This window comes from Oncorhynchus keta, chromosome 33 (assembly GCF_023373465.1).
Source record: "Oncorhynchus keta strain PuntledgeMale-10-30-2019 chromosome 33, Oket_V2, whole genome shotgun sequence".
Lineage (NCBI taxonomy): Eukaryota > Metazoa > Chordata > Actinopteri > Salmoniformes > Salmonidae > Oncorhynchus > Oncorhynchus keta.
Window position 1 is genome coordinate 330,998 of NC_068453.1, and position 17,209 is coordinate 348,206.

The following is a 17,209-nucleotide window of genomic DNA, read 5'->3' on the forward strand; positions in this document are numbered from 1 at the left end:
AATAGAGAGAAAAAACTACATGTAGCCAATAGAAATTGAACAATAATTATAAATGTATGTTTTTTTTTCAAGTATTGTTTCTCTTTATACAACCTCCCGCCACCCACCCTTCAGCCACAGATTTTCACTTTGTCACATAGTCGGCGGTTACAGATTGGTTATTAGCAATTGAAGGCAGGTGAGGGTGAACAAACAGCCGACCGCGCACCACTAACACACGTCTCTGTGCTCCCCCACACACTCTCATTCCTGACATTCTTCTGCCTTACTTCCAGCGTGAAGTCCAGTCAAATTTGGCTCCGGTGGTTCTCCTTCTCTCTCCCCCTCTCCTCTCTTCTTCTCCAGACTGTGCTGAGTGTGCTCTGCTATATTTGGTCTGGGGTTGGGAGAGAATGGGTCAGGTCCAGGTCTAGGAGCTGTGCTATCACTATTTACTCCTTGACAGCAAGTCACTGGCTCTACCGGCTGCAGTCTCCCACTCCTTTCCTGAAGTCCTCCTGACGAAGCAATGACAAACAGTTCTACGTGGCTGGCGTAGGGTTCTCCTATCTTATCTAAAAACTGGCCCAAGGAAGCCTCTCACTCCGGAGTCCCGAAAGAGGTACCTTCCGTTACTGCCTGGCTTTTGTTCCTTTTTTCCCGTAGTCTGAGTGTTCTCGCCAGCAGAGAATTCCCAGAATTCTCTTAGTCATTTCCTTCTGTGGATCCCTGTAGTGGAAGGTGTTCCAGGAGGATTTTCCTTCTCTCCCCACTCGGCTGTTAGCTCTGATAGCCTAGCCAGCTTAGTGGTCTCTTACTGGGAGAGAGCAGGGAACCGTGGTGCAGGCCCCTCCCCCATCCGCCTGCCTCTGTTCTCTGACTCACATATATAAACTTCCTGTCGTCAAGGCGATCCCTCACAGGGGGCTGGAGTGCAGGGAGGGGTGTGAGTGGGGGTGTAGAAGGCCACAAAGCAGCCCCTCTTTACAACACAGAGAGACAGGCGGTGAAAGGCAAGTACTTAATTTGGCTGTCTGGAACTGAAAGACCACTTTCGCCTGAGCTCAGACCTGGGTTCAGATACTATTTGAAATCTTCCAAATAGTTTGAGTGTTTGCTTTAGGCTTCCTGGAGTGCCAGATAGTTTGCGATTATTCTATTGGTTCCATTGCAGCAGTCAAGTTAAATCAAGCAAAACTAAAGTATTAGAAACTATTTCAAATAGTATTTGTACCCAGGTCTGCTTGGGTTTGGGCTGTCATCAACAAGAGACTAGGTGAGCTCCACTCCAGCCAGCGTGAGAAACCAATAGAAATAGAGCGGGAGGAATTAACCTCAACACAGAAAATGCAGCTCTGTGGACGCATTCGCATACTGTCAACATTCTCTTTCACGCATGCACAGACATGCACGCACACACACACAAACACAAGCCGCCACTTCCGGATACTCACTGACTAACACAGCCCCACCCAGTTATTAAATGTAAATGAGACCAAAGGGTTGTTCCATATCATTTCATCAAGCCATGACACCCACCATCTCAGATCGTTCTGAAATCTTTTAGAAACAGTTAGAAACAGATAAGATGAGCGTTCCTGCAACATTATTTTGTTTAAATATAATTTGATCTCTGATAAATTAGGCTATTGTACCTGGTCACTGATTCAAATGCAAACTTTTTCATCAAATTGTATTTATTATGGATCCCCATTAGCTGCTGCCAAGGCAGCATCTACTCTTCCTGGGATCTGGCAAAATTAACACAGTGATACAATTTTAAAAGCATTACAATACATTAATTACAGAATTCACAACACACGAAGTGTGTGCCCTCATGCCCACACTCCACTACCATATATCTACAACACAAAATCCATGTGTACATGTGTGTGTGCATGTGTCTATGTTTATGTTGCTTCACAGTCCACGCTGTTCCATAAGGTGTAATGTTTATATGTTATTTAAAACTGATTACATTGCTTGCATCAGTTACCTGATGTGGAATAGAGTTCCATGTAGTCATGGCTGTAGGTGGTACTGTGCGCCTCCCATAGTCTGTTCTGGACTAGGAGACTGTGAAGAGACCACTGATGGCATGTCTTGTGGGGTATGCATGGGTGTCTGAGCTGTTTAAACAGACAGATAGTTGCATTCAGCTTGTCAAAACCTCTGATGAAGTACTGATGAAGTCAATCTCTCTTCCACTTTGAGCGATGAGAGATTCACATGCATATTATTGTTTGCTCTCTGTGTTCTAGAGGTCGACCGATTATGATTTTTCAACGCCGATACCGATTATTGGAGGACCAAAAAAGCCAATACCGTTTAATCAGCCGATAGTTTTTTTTACATTTATTTGTAATAATGACAATTACAACAATATTGAATGAACACTTATTTTAACTTAATATAATACATCAATAAAATCAATTCCTCAAATAAATAATGAAACATGTTCAATTTGGATTAAATAATGCAAAAACAAAGCTGGCAAACCACACGAAAGTGCTGTTTGAATAAATGCTTATGAGCCTGCTGGTGCCTACCATCGCTCAGACTGCTCTATCAAATCATAGACTTAATTATAACATAATAACACACAGAAATACAAGCCTTAGGTCATCAATATGGTCGAATCCGGAAACTATCATCTTGAAAACAAGACGTTTATTCTTTCAATGAAATACGGAACTGTTCCGTATTTTATCTAATCATCAATAAGTCTAAATATTCCTGTTACATTGCACACCCTTCAATCTTATGTCATCTGGCAAATTAGTTCGCAACGAGCCACGCGGCCCAAACTGTTGCATATACCCTGACTCTGCATGCAATGAACGCAAGAGAAGTGACACAATTTCACCTGGTTAATATTGCCTGCTAACCTGGATTTCTTTTAGCTAAATATGCAGGTTTAAAAATATATACTTCTTTGCATTGATTTTAAGAAAGGCATTGATGTTTATGGTTAGTTACATGTTGGAGCAACAACAGTCCTTTTTCGCGAATGGGCACCACATCGATTATATGCAACACAGGACACGCTAGATAAACTAGTAATATCATCAACCATGTGTAGTTAACTAGTGATTATGATTGATTGATTGTTTGTTATAAGATAAGTTTAATGCTAGCTAGCAACTTACCGTGGCTTCTTACTGCATTCGCGTAACAGGCAGGCTCCTGGTTGAGTGCAATGTAAAGCAGGTGGTTAGAGCGTTGGACTAGTTAACCCTAAGGTTGCCAGATTGAATCCTCGAGCTGACAAGGTCCAAAATCTGTCGTTCTGCCACTGAACAGGGCAGTTAACCCACCATTCCTAGGCCGTCATTGAAAATAAGAATGTGTTCTTAACTGACTTGCCTAGTTAAATAAAGGTGTAAAAAATGTTGTTTTATTGGGTGGTTTTGGGCCAAATTGGTGTCCAAAAATACCGATTCCCGATTGTTATGAAAACTTTAAATCGTCCCTTTATTTAACTAGGCAAGTCAGTTAAGAACAAATTCTTATTTTCAATGACGGCCTAGGAACAGCGGGTTAACTGCCTTGTTCAGGGGCAGAACGACAGATTTTGTACCTTGTCAGCTCAGGGATTCGATCTTGCAACCTTTCGGTTACTTGTCCAACGCTATAACCACTAGGCTACGCACCACTTTAAATGGGTTTCCATATTATTTTTAACTCCACTGATGGTTTTGTTACAAAACATGTTGCGTTATATAGTAAATGTGCCCACTCCGGTCTTGGCACGTGCGCTCTAGCCAAAAACTTGCAGATACAGTGCAGCTTACATGATCAGATTATTATGGACAAAGGAGCGAGATTATTTACTTGTCAAACGGCAGCCAAGCATCAAATCATCATGTCACCAGAACAAAACCCTCAATATTTATTGGAAATGAGCATCAAACTCATCACTGTGCACTTTCATCATAAATGATTTAATCTACAGCTCCATTCTACTTGTCAAACAGAGAACTGATACTAAATACTTGTTGTTGGGGTGGGATTGGCGTGGGGATTATACTTCAACAAAATAATTTTGCAGGAATGCTAAACTTATCCGTTTCCAACAACCAAAACAATTTCAGAACAAATCAGATGGCGGGTGTCGAAATCCTCTTTCATTTGCTTTTTATGGTGAAACAACCCCAAAGGCAACCTATAAACACACCGCAAAACTTTTAGTGGTGTTCATCCTGCAGTTTGGTCGTTTGACCACCGCATGACCACATGATGATGACCCTTAGGTTAGAATGACCACGGCCAACACAGGGCTGATATATGGCTGGACAGTAGCCAAGAGACAGAAAGACGTACAGTACCAGTCAAAAGTTTGGACACACCTATACTATTTTCAATTTTTTTTTTTTTTTTTACTATTTTCTGCATTGTAGAATAATAGTGAAGACATCAAAACTATGAAATAACACGTGTGGAATCATGTAGTAACCAAAAAAGTGTTAAACAAATACAAATATATTTTATATTTGAGATTCTTCAAAGTAGCCACCCTTTGCCTTGATGACAGCTTCGCACACTCTTGAAATTCTCTCAACAAGCTTCATAGGGTAGTCGCCTAGAATGCATTGCAATTAACAAGCGTGCCTTGTTAAAAGTTAATTTGTGGAATTTCTTTCCTTCTTAATGCGTTTCAGCCAATGAGTTGTGTTAGGTAGGGGTGGTATACAGAAGATAGCCTTATTTAGTAAAAGACCAAGTCCATATTATGGCGAGAACATCTCAAATAAGCAGAGAGAAATGACAGTCCATCATCATTATTTTAAGACATGAAGGTAAATCCCAAAAATGTCAAGGTCTTTGAAAGTTTCTTCAAGTGCAGTCGCTAAAACTATCAAGCGCTATGATGAAACTGTCTCTCATGAGGACTGCCAAAGGAAAGGAAGACCCAGAGTTACCTCTGCTGCAGAGGAGAAGTTCATTCAATTTAACTGCACCTCAGATTGCAGCCCAAATAAAAGCTTCACAGACTTCAAGTAACAGACACATCTCAACATCAAGTGTTCAGAGGAGACTACTAAAGGACATTAATAATAATAAGAAGTGACTTGCTTGGGCCAAGAACATTAGACTGGTGGAAATCTGTCCTTTGGTCTGACGAGTCCAGATTTGAAATTTTTGGTCCCAACCGCTGTGTCTTTGTGAGATGCAGAGTAGGTGAATGCATGATCTCTGCATGTGTGGTTCCCACCGTGAAGCATGGAAGATGAGGTGTGATGGTGTCGGGGTGCTTTGCTGGTGACAATGTCAGTGATTTATTTAGAATTCAAGGCACACTTAACCAGCATGGCAACCACAGCATTTTGCAGCAATATGCCATCCCATCTGGTTTGCACTTAGTGTGACTATCATTTGTTTTTCAACAGGACAATGACCCAAAATACACCTCCAGGCTGTGTAAGGGCTATCTGACCAAGAAGGAGCGTGATGGAGTGCTGCATCAGATGACCTGGCCTCCACAATCACCCAACCTCTACCCAATTTAGATGGTTTGGGATGAATTGGTCCACAGAGTGAATTGAAAGCAGCCAACAAGTGCTCAGCATATGTGGGAACTCCTTCGAAGATTGTTGGAAAAGCATTCCTCATGAAGCTGGTTGAGAGAATGGCAAGAGTGTGGAAAGCTGTCATCAAGGAAAAGGGTGGCTACTTTGAAGAATTTAAAATATAAAATTGATTTTGATTTGTTTAACACTTTTTTGGTTACTACATGATTCCATACGTGTTATTTCATAGTTTTGATGTCTTGATGTCACTAATATTTTAAAATGTAGAAAATAGTCAAATAAAGAAAAACCCTTGAATGAGTAGGTGTGTCCAAACCTTTGACTGGTACTGTAAATATAGAAAGATGGACAAAAAAATCTAAAGAAGTAGGCTAAAGAAAGATAGAAATAGAAAGAAGGGACCCACAGTGAAACTATTGTTGACGTTCTTAGTGCTGGATTCGGCCACGCTCGCATCTGTCAGGTCAACCTCATCAAAGATGATGGACTGAGGGAAAAAAAGAAGAAATTGTTACATCATCTGACTGTTAGGTCTAAATAAAAAATACAGAAAACTGTCTGTAGATAGATACTGAACTATTTTCAAAAGTAATGTGGCCTGTGTGGTCCAGGGGTTAGTGTCGCTGACCCTGGCCCCAAAGTACAGCCTAGGCTTACAGAATTAGCATGAGTTTGAATTGGACCCACTGTCCTTCTGACTCGCAATCTTTCCTATCTCCTCTTCACTATACTGGCTCAATAAAAAAATACATATACATTTAGCTCCAAAGGTATTGGGACAGTGACAAAGGTTTTGTTGTTCTGGAACTGTACTCCAGCACTTTGGATTTGAAATGATTCAATGACTATCTGCCAAGGCAGCATCTACTCTTCTTGGGGTCCGGCAAAATTAAGGCAGTTAAACAATTTTAAAAACATTACAAAACATTCATTACAGAATTCACAACACACTAAGTATTTGCCCTCAGGCCCATACTCCACAATCCATGTGTACGTATGTGTATAGTGCATATGTTATCATGTGTGTGTATGCGTGTGTCTGTGCCTATGTTTGTGTTGCTTCTCAGTCCCCTCTGTTCCATAAGGTGTATTTTTATCTGATTCCACTGCTGGCATCAGTTACCTGATGTGGAATAGAGTTCCATGTAGTCGTGGCTCTATGTAGTACTTTGCGTCTCCCATAGTCTGTTCTGGACTTGGGGACTGTGAAGAGACCTCTGGTGGCTTGTCTTGTGGGATATGCGCAGGTGTCTGAACTGTGTGCTCGCCGTTTAAACAGACGGCTCGGTGCTTTCAACATGTCAATAGCTCTCAATACTATCAGGTTAAAGTGCAAACAGCTTTAATTTGAGGGTATTTTCCTCCATATCAGATTAACCATTTTGAAATTACTACACTTATTGTACATAGTCCCTCCATTTTAGGGGACCAAAAGTATTCCGACAAATTAACTTTTGTTTTAAAGTAGTAAAAAGTTTAGTATTTTGTCCCATATTCCTAACACACAATGATTACATCAAGCTTGTGACTTTACAAACTTGTTGGATGTATTTGTGGTTTGTTTGGTTGTGTTTCAGATTATTTTGTGCCCATAGAAATGAATAGTAAATAATGTATTGTGTCATTTTGGAGTAACGTTTATTGTAAATAAGAATAGAATATGTTTCTAAACACTTAATGTGGATGCTACCACGATTACGGATAGTCCTGAGTGAGAAAGTTAGACGCACAAATATATATAAGATATTTATGCCTCTAACTTCCTCACTCATATACAGTGCCTTGCGAAAGTATTCGGCCCCCTTGAACTTTTCAAAAAAGTTTGAAATATCCAATAAATGTCGTTCCACTACATGATTGTGTCCCACTTGTTGTTGATTCTTCACAAAAAAAATACAGTTTTATATCTTTATGTTTGAAGCCTGAAATGTGGCAAAAGGTCGCAAACTTCAAGGTACTTTCGCAAGGCACTGTATATCCACGTTTCATTCAGGATGATCTGTAATCATGGTAGCATCCACATTAATGTAGAGGTGTTTAGAAACATATTATATTCTTATTTACAATAAATGAATCTGAAACACACACAAATTTGTAGTCACAAGCTTGATATAGTAACTGTGTGCTACGAATATGGGAACAAATACTAAACTTTAATACACATAAAAGTGAATGACGGTGTCTATCCAAATCATCTTGCCTCCTGGACCCTGTCCGCACATTTCAAAGCTACATTGAGACAATGATTTATCAGTGACCCAAGCCCTGCTCAGATAATCCCTACCACTGTGTTGCTGAGTTGTCATAGTGCTGCTGCAAATGTACATTGTCCCATGGGAGTTGGCTGTCATAATGTAAGTAACCTAATGTATGTCCCTCTAACTTCCCTAAATGCCTCTGTCAATTTTGCAGCTATTGTATGCAGTAATCATGATCCTATGAACCTGAATTATACTGTTAGCACTTAGGCAGTTTTCCCTAGTAGGAGGTCCACTGTGTGCAACTCACCCTACAACTTACCCTCAGCTCAAACATAAATAGCACTGTCGTGTATACCTCAGATAAGTCTCCCAGTAAACCAATAAAAACAACAAAAAAATCGCAGAAAAGTGCTAAAAATAGCCCACGTTAACATATGCAACCTAAGAAGCAAGGTTTATGAAATTGGTAACTTGCTAGTAACAGATGACATGCATATACTGACTAACTCTGAAACTTACTTAGATAATGCCTTTGATGATACAGTGGTAGCAATATATGGTTCAACAGCTTCAGAAGAGGCACATGCCAATGTTGGAAGTGTTATTGGAAGTAGTCATATTCCTGTAAGGCTTAGAGAGGATCTCATGTCAAATGCTGTTGAAATAATATGGCTACAGGTTCACCTGCCTAACCTAAAACCCATTCTTGTGGGAAGCTGTTTTAGACCACCAAGTGCTAACAGTCAGTATCTGGATAACATGTGTGAAATGCTTGATAATGTATGTGATATCAACAGAGGTATATTTTCTGGGTGATTTCAATATTGACTGGCTTTTATCAAGCTGTCCACTCAAGAAAAAGCTTAAAACTGTAACCAGTGCCTGCAACCTGGTTCAGGTTATCAGTCAACCTACCAGAGTAGTTACAAACAGCACAGGACTCAAATCATCAATATGTATTGATCACATCTTTACTAATGCTGCAGAAATGTGCTTGAATGCAGTATCCAGATCGGATGTAGTGATCACAATTTAGGAACCATATCTAGGAAAACCAAAGTTCCAAAGGCTGGGCATAAAATAGTGTATAAGAGGTCATACAAGAAGTTTTGTAGTGATTCCTATGTTGTTGATATAAATAATATTTGTTGGTCCGTGGTGTGTAATGAGGAGCAAACAGATGTTGCACTTGACACATTTATGAAATTGCTTATCCCAGTTACTAATAAGCAAGCACACATTACGAAAATGTATGTAAAAATCCCCTTGGATGGATGAGAAATTGAAAAAATGGTATGGTTGCTGCACAAGCGATTGGCAAACATACTGCAAATAGAGAAATCATGTGACTAAACTGAATAAAAATAAACTACACTTTGAAACCAAGATAAATTAAATAAAGAAGCTTTGGAGCACATTCAATGAAATTTTGGGTCTGACAACTTGGATGGAAACTACTGATGATAATAGCAGATGAGATTACCACTCCTTTTTGCCATATCTTCAATTAAAGCCTACTACAAAGTGTGTGCCCTCAGACTTGGTGGGAAGCAAAAGTAATTCTGCTACCTAAGAATTAGGGATGCACGATATAATCGGTGAACATATCTGAATTGGCCGACATTAGCTAAAAATGGCAACATCGGTATTGGCCGATGTCTAGTTTAACGCCGATGTGCAAAAACTATGTCAAAGCTGACGTGCATACCTATATAACGTAGGTACATGCCTTAATGACCCCACGTAAAATGTTGCACTACACGTGCAATACAGCATTAATAACCTAGCCCACAATGTCTACTATGTGGATCGAGCAGTCAACAAGTCGAGCAGTCATTTGAAAAAAAAGAACATTTCAGCGAGACAACTCAAAAGACGAAATCCATTAAAGCCAAGATAATGGAATTCATTGCCCTTGACAATCAACCGTTCTCTGCCATGGGTGATGTTAGCTTTCGCCGACTGGTCGAGCATTGGTACACACTACCTAAGTGCTCTATTTTTCAGATGTTGCCCTACCGGAGTTACACAGTAATAGCGTCACTTCTATTAGCTTCACAACATGCATACTATAGAACGCTGTTTGGGTCTTTGCGTGTAAAAAAACATACAGTAGCACTTTTTTATTTATTTTTATTTCACCTTTATTTAACCAGGTAAGCTGGTAAGTTGAGAACAAGTTCTCATATACAACTGCATTCTGGCCAAGATAAAGCAAAGCAGTGCATCACAAACAACAACACAGAGTTTAACATGGAATAAACAAGCGTACAGTCAATAACACAATAGAAAAAAAGAAAGTCTATATACAGTATGTGCAAATGGCGTGAGGAGGTAAGGCAGTAAATAGGCCATAGTAGTAAAGTAATTACAATTTAGCAAATTAACACTGGAGTGATAGATGAGCAGATGGTGTTGTGCAAGTAGAAATACTGGTTTGCAAAAGAGCAAAAAAGTAAATAAAAACAATATGGGGATGAGGTAGGTAGATTGGGTGGGCTATTTACAGATGGGCTATGTACAGGTGCAGTGATCTGTGAGCTGCTCTGACAGCTGTGGCTTAAAGCTAGCTTCAGTGATTTTTGCAGTTCGTTCCAGTCATTGGCAGCAGAGAACTGGAAGGAAAGGCGGCCAAAGGAGGTGTTGGCTTTGGGATGGGTGCTGCTATGGTGACCAGTGAGCTGAGATAAGGCGGAGCTTTACCTAGCATAGACTCATAGATGACCTGGAGCCAGTGTTTCTGGCGACAAATATTTGGCGAGGGCCAGCACACTAGGTCGCAGTGGGGGGTGGTATATGGGGCTTTGGTGACAAAACGCCCAGTTGATTTGTACGGGTCCAGGTTTTGCAGCTCTTTCAGAACATCTGCTATCTGGATTTGGGTGAAGGAGAAGCTGGCGGTGGCTTGGGCAAGTAGCTGCGGGGGGTGCGGAGCTGTTGGCCAGGTTGGGGTGGCCAGGAGGAAAGCATGGGCAGCTGTAGAGAAATGCTTATTGAAATTATTGAAATTTTACTTATTGAATTTGTGTGAGATTGAGGGCATCTAGCTTAGATTGTAGGACTGCCGGGATGCAAACAAGAAAACAACGGCCATGAACGATGTGTTTACAAAACCGCATTGGTAATAAAGCATCATTTGTTCGACCACAACTTCGGGGGTAGCTAGTTTTAGCTTGGTACCTGCCTAGCACCAATACAATCAGCCTGAAAACAATGACCAGTAGAAACTGCAATCATTTTCATTATTCTTAGCAATGATTCAGGAATCCTTGTGAGTAAGTATTAGCTAGGTTGCCACTTGTTTTTTGCCTATTGAAATTGAACTTTAGTTAATGAAAATAAATAGCTAGCCAGCTACTTAACCTCTTAAGACTAGGCCTCAATACTGCCCCCTTTGGAGGAAGTGCGTGCCCATAGTAAACTGAAAATATGTTTTCCCAAAATTGCTAATATATGCATATAATAATTATTATTGAATAGAAAACACTCTAAAGTTTCTAAAACCGTTTAAATTATGTCTGTATGTAAAGCAGAACTCTCAGGGCAGCCTTTCTCCCAAACTCTCTCTTGTCAAGAGAAAAGTTGGGTCAACTTTGACGTCATCGCCCCCACCCTTCCCAGGCAGCTACCGATCTGGGAACAGTATGTGTTCAGCGCGATGCCTGCTTTCAAATGGGCGCGTTCATTGTGAGAATCCCGCAAGCCCTCGTCGTTTGGCGGGCGAAAATGTTTGTGTCACTCTCAAATACATGCACTCTATTGCGCGCAGCCGATTTGGGGCACGTTCTTTTCCAAGTAACAGCAATTGAAGGTGGTTTGTCTGTTCGCGCTGATCATTGTTTTACATGTTAAAAACATCATAAAGCTCGATTCTGCACATAGTTTGACCAGTTTAGTCGACATATACTATGTAAATTTGAAGTTTTGATGCGCAAGAGTGCGGGACCAGAAGTCATTTTGGGTGCATTTCAGCTGAAGCTGTTAGCATATGCTAATACAGAGACACACAACGTGAAACCAAACGATGTATTGGGTAAGTATGACTCCTTCTACGTCTTCTGATCGAAGAACATCAAAGGTAAGGGAATATTTATGTGGTTATTTTGGGTTTCTGTGGACTCCAAACGTAGAGGAGACATACTGCTAATATCTGAGCGCCGTCTCATTGTATAGCCAGTGAACGAATTCTGTAACGTTAAAAATAAATGTAATACAGCGGTTGCATTAAGAAGAAGTGTATCTTTGTAACTATATGTAGAACATGTATATTTAGTCATGTTTATTGCTTGTTATCTGTCGGAGCTATCATCATTTCTCCGGACATTTGAGTAGCATTTTTTGAAATGTCGTCATTGTAAACAGAGATTTATGGATATAAATGGCATATTATTGAATAAAAAAATGTATTGTGTAACATGTACTATTACTGTCATCTGATGAAGATTTTCAAAAGGTTAGTGAATGATTTATTTTTTAATCCTGCTTTTATAATTTTATATTTTCTGGGACAAAATGGCTGCCTCTCGTCTTTTGTTTCGGTGGTGGTCTAATATAAATATGTGCTATGTTTTCGCCGTAAAACATTTTAGAAATCTGGCTTGCTGGGTAGATGAACAAGGTGTTTGTCTTTCATTTGAGCTATTGGACTTGTTAATGTGTGGAGGTTAAATATTTCTAAGAATATTTTTTTGCATTTTGCGTTATGGTAATGAGCTTGAGCCATAGTCACGATACCGGATCCGGGATGGGTCGCCGCAAGAAGTTAACCCTGTTGCCCAAATCTACCGTTATAAGCAACCAGCTAGCTTAATATGGCTAGTGAGGCTCGACTGGACTTGGTTATGTGTTGTGAAGCTAGCCACAATAAGGATTAGACACAAATAGTGGAATATGCGGTTTGCCTTCAAAATAAAAGTATGTCATTGACAGTGATGCAAATGAAAACAAATAGTAGAATTATCACATAATTTTATTTTGAAGGCTAACCGCAAAGTCCACTATTGGGGCTAATCCTTATTGTGGCTAGCTTCACAACACATAACCAAGTCCAGTCACTATTAATCAAAGTCTTATAAATTATTAGTTAAGATGATGCCGCCTAGCTATATAGTTAGCTAGCTAGCTAACTATAGCTACTGAAACAGATTGTTGTTTTTCTATGTTTTTGGGGAAGAACATAGCTAGCTCATGGATGCAAACAAACTCTTTTTTTATGACCAGCACTGTAGGTGCACGAGACAATTTTACCAGCATCATAGCATATGTACGTTGTGACATGAAATATAAGTGATAGTGTAATCATTGTGTAATAACAATGTAAAAAATTTATGTATGCGTTAAAATACTATGTGATGTGAACTCATAGTCAGGCCATGATTGGTCAACGAGCTAAGTTGACACGTCAAATAGTGTTATCTACTGGTCAATGTTTTATTTTTTGACATGCAAAGACCCAAACGGCGTTCCATTCAAATCCTGGTTGAGAATGAAACAACTGAGCAAATTAACAACGAAACAGAACAGCAAGTAAGTGAAAGAAATAGGTTTTGATTATGTTTTACTGGTAATGGGGACATACGTAAACGGCAACAAAATAACTTTTTGGTCAGTGCGGTGTGTGTGTAAGCTTTATTTAACTTGGCGAGTCAGTTAAGAACAAATTCTTATTTAAAATGACGGCCTATCCCGGCCAAACCCTGACGACGCTGGGCTAATTGTGCGCCGCCCTTTAGGACTCCAGATCACGGCCGGATGTGATAGCCAGGATTCAAACCAGGGACTGTAGTGACACCTCTTGCACTGAGATGCAGTGCCTTAGACCGCTGCGTCCATGTGTGTGTGTGTGTTAACTATTTAACTGTACTAGAATATTTAAAAAGGCCGCTAAAATTTTCAATAATCGGTTATCGGTATCTGCTTTTTTTGGCAAGGAAAATATCGGATATCGGCCAAAATTGTCATATTGGTGCATCACTACTAAGAATAGTAAAGCCCCCCTTACTGGCTCAAGCCAACCAGACTGTTACCAAAAAATTGTGTTTGACCAGATACAATGCTATTTTACAGTAAACAAATTGACAAGACTATCAGCATGCTTAATAGGGAAGGACATTCAATAGGCACAGTCACAAATGACTGAATGGCTGAGAGAAATTGCAGATTAAAAGATTGTGGTCGTTGTTGTGTTAGACTTCAGTGCAGCTTTTGAAATTATCGATCATAGCCTGCTACTGGAAAAACATAAGTGTTATGGCTTTACATCCCCTGCTATATTGTGGATCGAGAGTTACCTGTCTAACAGAACACAGAGGGTGTGTTCAGTGGGGCCTCCAGGTAGTCAGGCATTTCCCAGGGCAGCTGTCTAGGCTCATTAATTTTTTCAATCTTAACTAATGACCTACCACTGGCTCTGAGTAAAGCCTGTGTCTATTGTATGCATGCTGATAACTCAACACTATACACGTCAGCTACTACAGCAAGTGAAATTACTGCAACACTTAAAGAGCTGCAGTCAGTTTCAGAATGGTGGCAAGAAATAAATTAGTCCTAAATATTACAAAAACTAAAAGCATTGTATTTGGGACAAATCATTCACTAAACCCTAAACCTCAACTAAATCTTGTAATGAATAATGTGGAAATTTAACAAGTTGATGAGACGAAACTGCTTGGTATAACCTTGGGTTGTAAACTGTCTTGGTCAAAACATATTGATGCAACAGTAGCTAAGATGGGGAGAGGTCTGTCCATAATAAAGCGCTGATCAGCCTTCTTAACAATGCTATCAATAAGGTAGGTGCTTCAGGCCCTAGATTTGTCGCACCTGGACTACTTTCCAGTTATGTGGTCAGGTGCCACAAAGAGGGACGTAGGAAATGTACATTTACATTTACATTTAAGTCATTTAGCAGACGCTCTTATCCAGAGCGATGAATGTAATGTACAACTGTACAACTGTACAGTATGTACAACTGGCCCAGAACAGTGCAGCACGGCTGGCCCTTAAATGTACACGGAGAGCAAAAATTAATAATATGCATGTCAATCTCTCCTGGCTCAAGGTAGAGGAGAGATCGACTTCATCACTACTTGTATTTGTGAGAAGAATTGACATGTTGAATGCACTGTTTGAATGCATTGTTAAAATTGACATGTTGAATGCATTGTTAAAACAACTAGCACACAGCTCAGACACCTATGCATACCCAATACATGCCAACAGAGGTCTATTCACAGATCCCAAGTCCAGCACAGACTATGGGCAGACACACAGTAAATAAAATAACATTTTATTGGTCACATACACGTGATTAGCAGATGTTATTGCAGGTGTAGCAAAATGCTAGTGCTTCTAGCTTCGATTGTGCAGTAATATCTAACAAATTACATGACATATACCCAATAAACACAATTCTAAGTAGGAATGAATTAAGACTGTATACATATGGACAAGTGATGTCAGAGCGGAACGGACTAAGACACAGTAGAATAGTATAGAAAAAAACAGTATATACAGTTGAAGTCGGAAGTTTACATACACTTAGGTTGGAATCATTAAAACTTTTTTTTCAACCACTCCACAAATTTCTTGTTAACAAACTATAGTTTTGGCAAGTCGGTTAGGACATCTACTTTGCGCATGACACAAGTCATTTTTCCAACAATTGTCTACAGACAGATTATTTCACTTATAAATGCACTGTATCACAATTCCAATGGGTCAGAAGTTTACATACACTAAGATGACTGTGCCTTTAAACAGCTTGGAAAATTCCAGAAAATTATGTCATTGCTTTAGAAGCTTCTGATTGGCTAATTGACATAATTTGAGTCAATTGGAGGTGTACCTGTGGATGTATTTCAAGGCCTACCTTCAAACTCGGTGCCTCTGCTTGACATCATCATGGGAAAATAAAAATAAATCAGCCAAGACCTCAGAAATAAATTGTAGACCTCCACAAGTCTGGTTCATCGGTGGGAGCAATTTCCAAACGCCTGAAGGTAACAGCCTTCATACCACTCAGGAAGGAGATGCGTTCTATCTCCTAGAGATGAACGTACCGTGGTGCGAAAAGTGCAAATCAATCCCAGAACAGCAGCAAAAGACCTTGTGAAGATGCTGGAGGAAACCGGTACCAAAATATCTACATCCACAGTAAAACAAGTCCCATATCAACATAACCTGAAAGGCCCCTCAGCAAGGAAGAAGCCACTGCTCCAAAACTGCCATAAAATAGTCAGACTACGGTTTGCAACTGCACATGGGGACAAATATCGTACTTTTTGGAGAAATGTCCTCTGGTCTGATGAAACAAAAATAGAACTGTTTGGCCATTAGGACCATCGTTATGTTTGGGGGAAAAAGGGGGAAGCTTGCAAGCCGAAGAACACCGTCCCAACCGTGAAACACGGGGGTGGAAGCATCATGTTGTGGGGTGTTTTGCTGCAGAAGGGACTGGTGCACTTCACAAAATAGATGGCTTCATGAGGCAGGAAAAGTATGTGGATATATTTAAGCAACATATCAAGGCATCAGTTAAAGCTTGGTCGCAAATGGGTCTTCCAAACGGACAATGAACCAAGGCATACTTCCAAAGTTGTGGCAAAATGGCTTAAGGACAACAAAGTCAAGGTATTGGAGTGGCCATCACAAAGCCCTGACCTCAATCCTATAGAAAATATGTGGGCAGAACTGAAAAAGTGTGTGCGAACAAGGAGGCCTACAAACCTGACTCAGTTGCACCAGCTCTGTCAGAAGGAATGGGCCAAAATTCTCCCAACTTATTGTGGAAAGCTTGTGGAATGCTACCCAAAACGTTGGACCCAAGTTAAACAATTTAAAGGCAATGCTACCAAATACTAATTGAGTGTACGTAAACTTCTGACCCACTGGGAATGTGATGAAAGAAATAAAAGCTTAAATAAATCCCTCTCTACTATTATTCTGACTTGTCACGTTCTTAAAATATAGTGGTGATCCTAACTGACATAAGACAGGGAATTTTTATTAGGATTAAATGTCAGGAATTGAGAAAAACTAAGTTTAAATGTGCTTGGCGAAGGTGTATGTAAACTTCGACTTCAACTGTACATATGAGATAAGTAATGCAAGATATGTAAGCATTATTAAGTGAATGAGATACGGTAGAATAGTATAAAATGCAGTATATACATACGAGATGAGTAACTCCACATATGTAAGCATTATTAAAGTGACTAGTGTTCCATTCCTTAAAGTGGCCAGTGATTCCTAGTCTATGCCTATAGGCAGCAGCCTCTAATGTGTTAGTGATGGCTGTTTAACAGTGTGATGGCCTTGAGATAGAAGCTGTTTTTCAGTACTACATAGAGCTATGACTACATGGAAGTCTATTCCACATCAAGTAACTCACGCAACCAGTAAAATCTGATGTAAAAAAAACTGATAAAAATACACCTTATGGGGGCCTCCCGGGTGGCACAGTGGTTAAGGGCACTGCTCTGTCGCAACCGGCCGCGA

At 40.0% G+C, this 17,209-nt stretch overlaps 1 protein-coding gene across 5 annotated transcripts in view; it reads right to left on the bottom strand.

The window, feature by feature from the left end:
- The window catches only part of LOC118366007 (diacylglycerol kinase delta-like), a 120,557-nt gene that overhangs the window by 92,021 nt on the left and 11,327 nt on the right, over positions 1-17,209 (bottom strand). For 2 of the 5 annotated variants that reach the window (XM_035748302.2, XM_035748300.2), the window contains exon 3: positions 5,917-5,997. The exons of 1 other annotated variant lie outside the window; for it this stretch is intronic. In XM_035748302.2, the coding sequence (XP_035604195.1) occupies positions 5,917-5,997 (81 nt within the window). Of the gene's footprint in view, positions 1-269; positions 826-5,916; positions 5,998-17,209 lie in introns of those variants that run through there. 2 more of the 5 variants (XM_035748304.2, XM_035748303.2) reach the window with 2 other exon arrangements.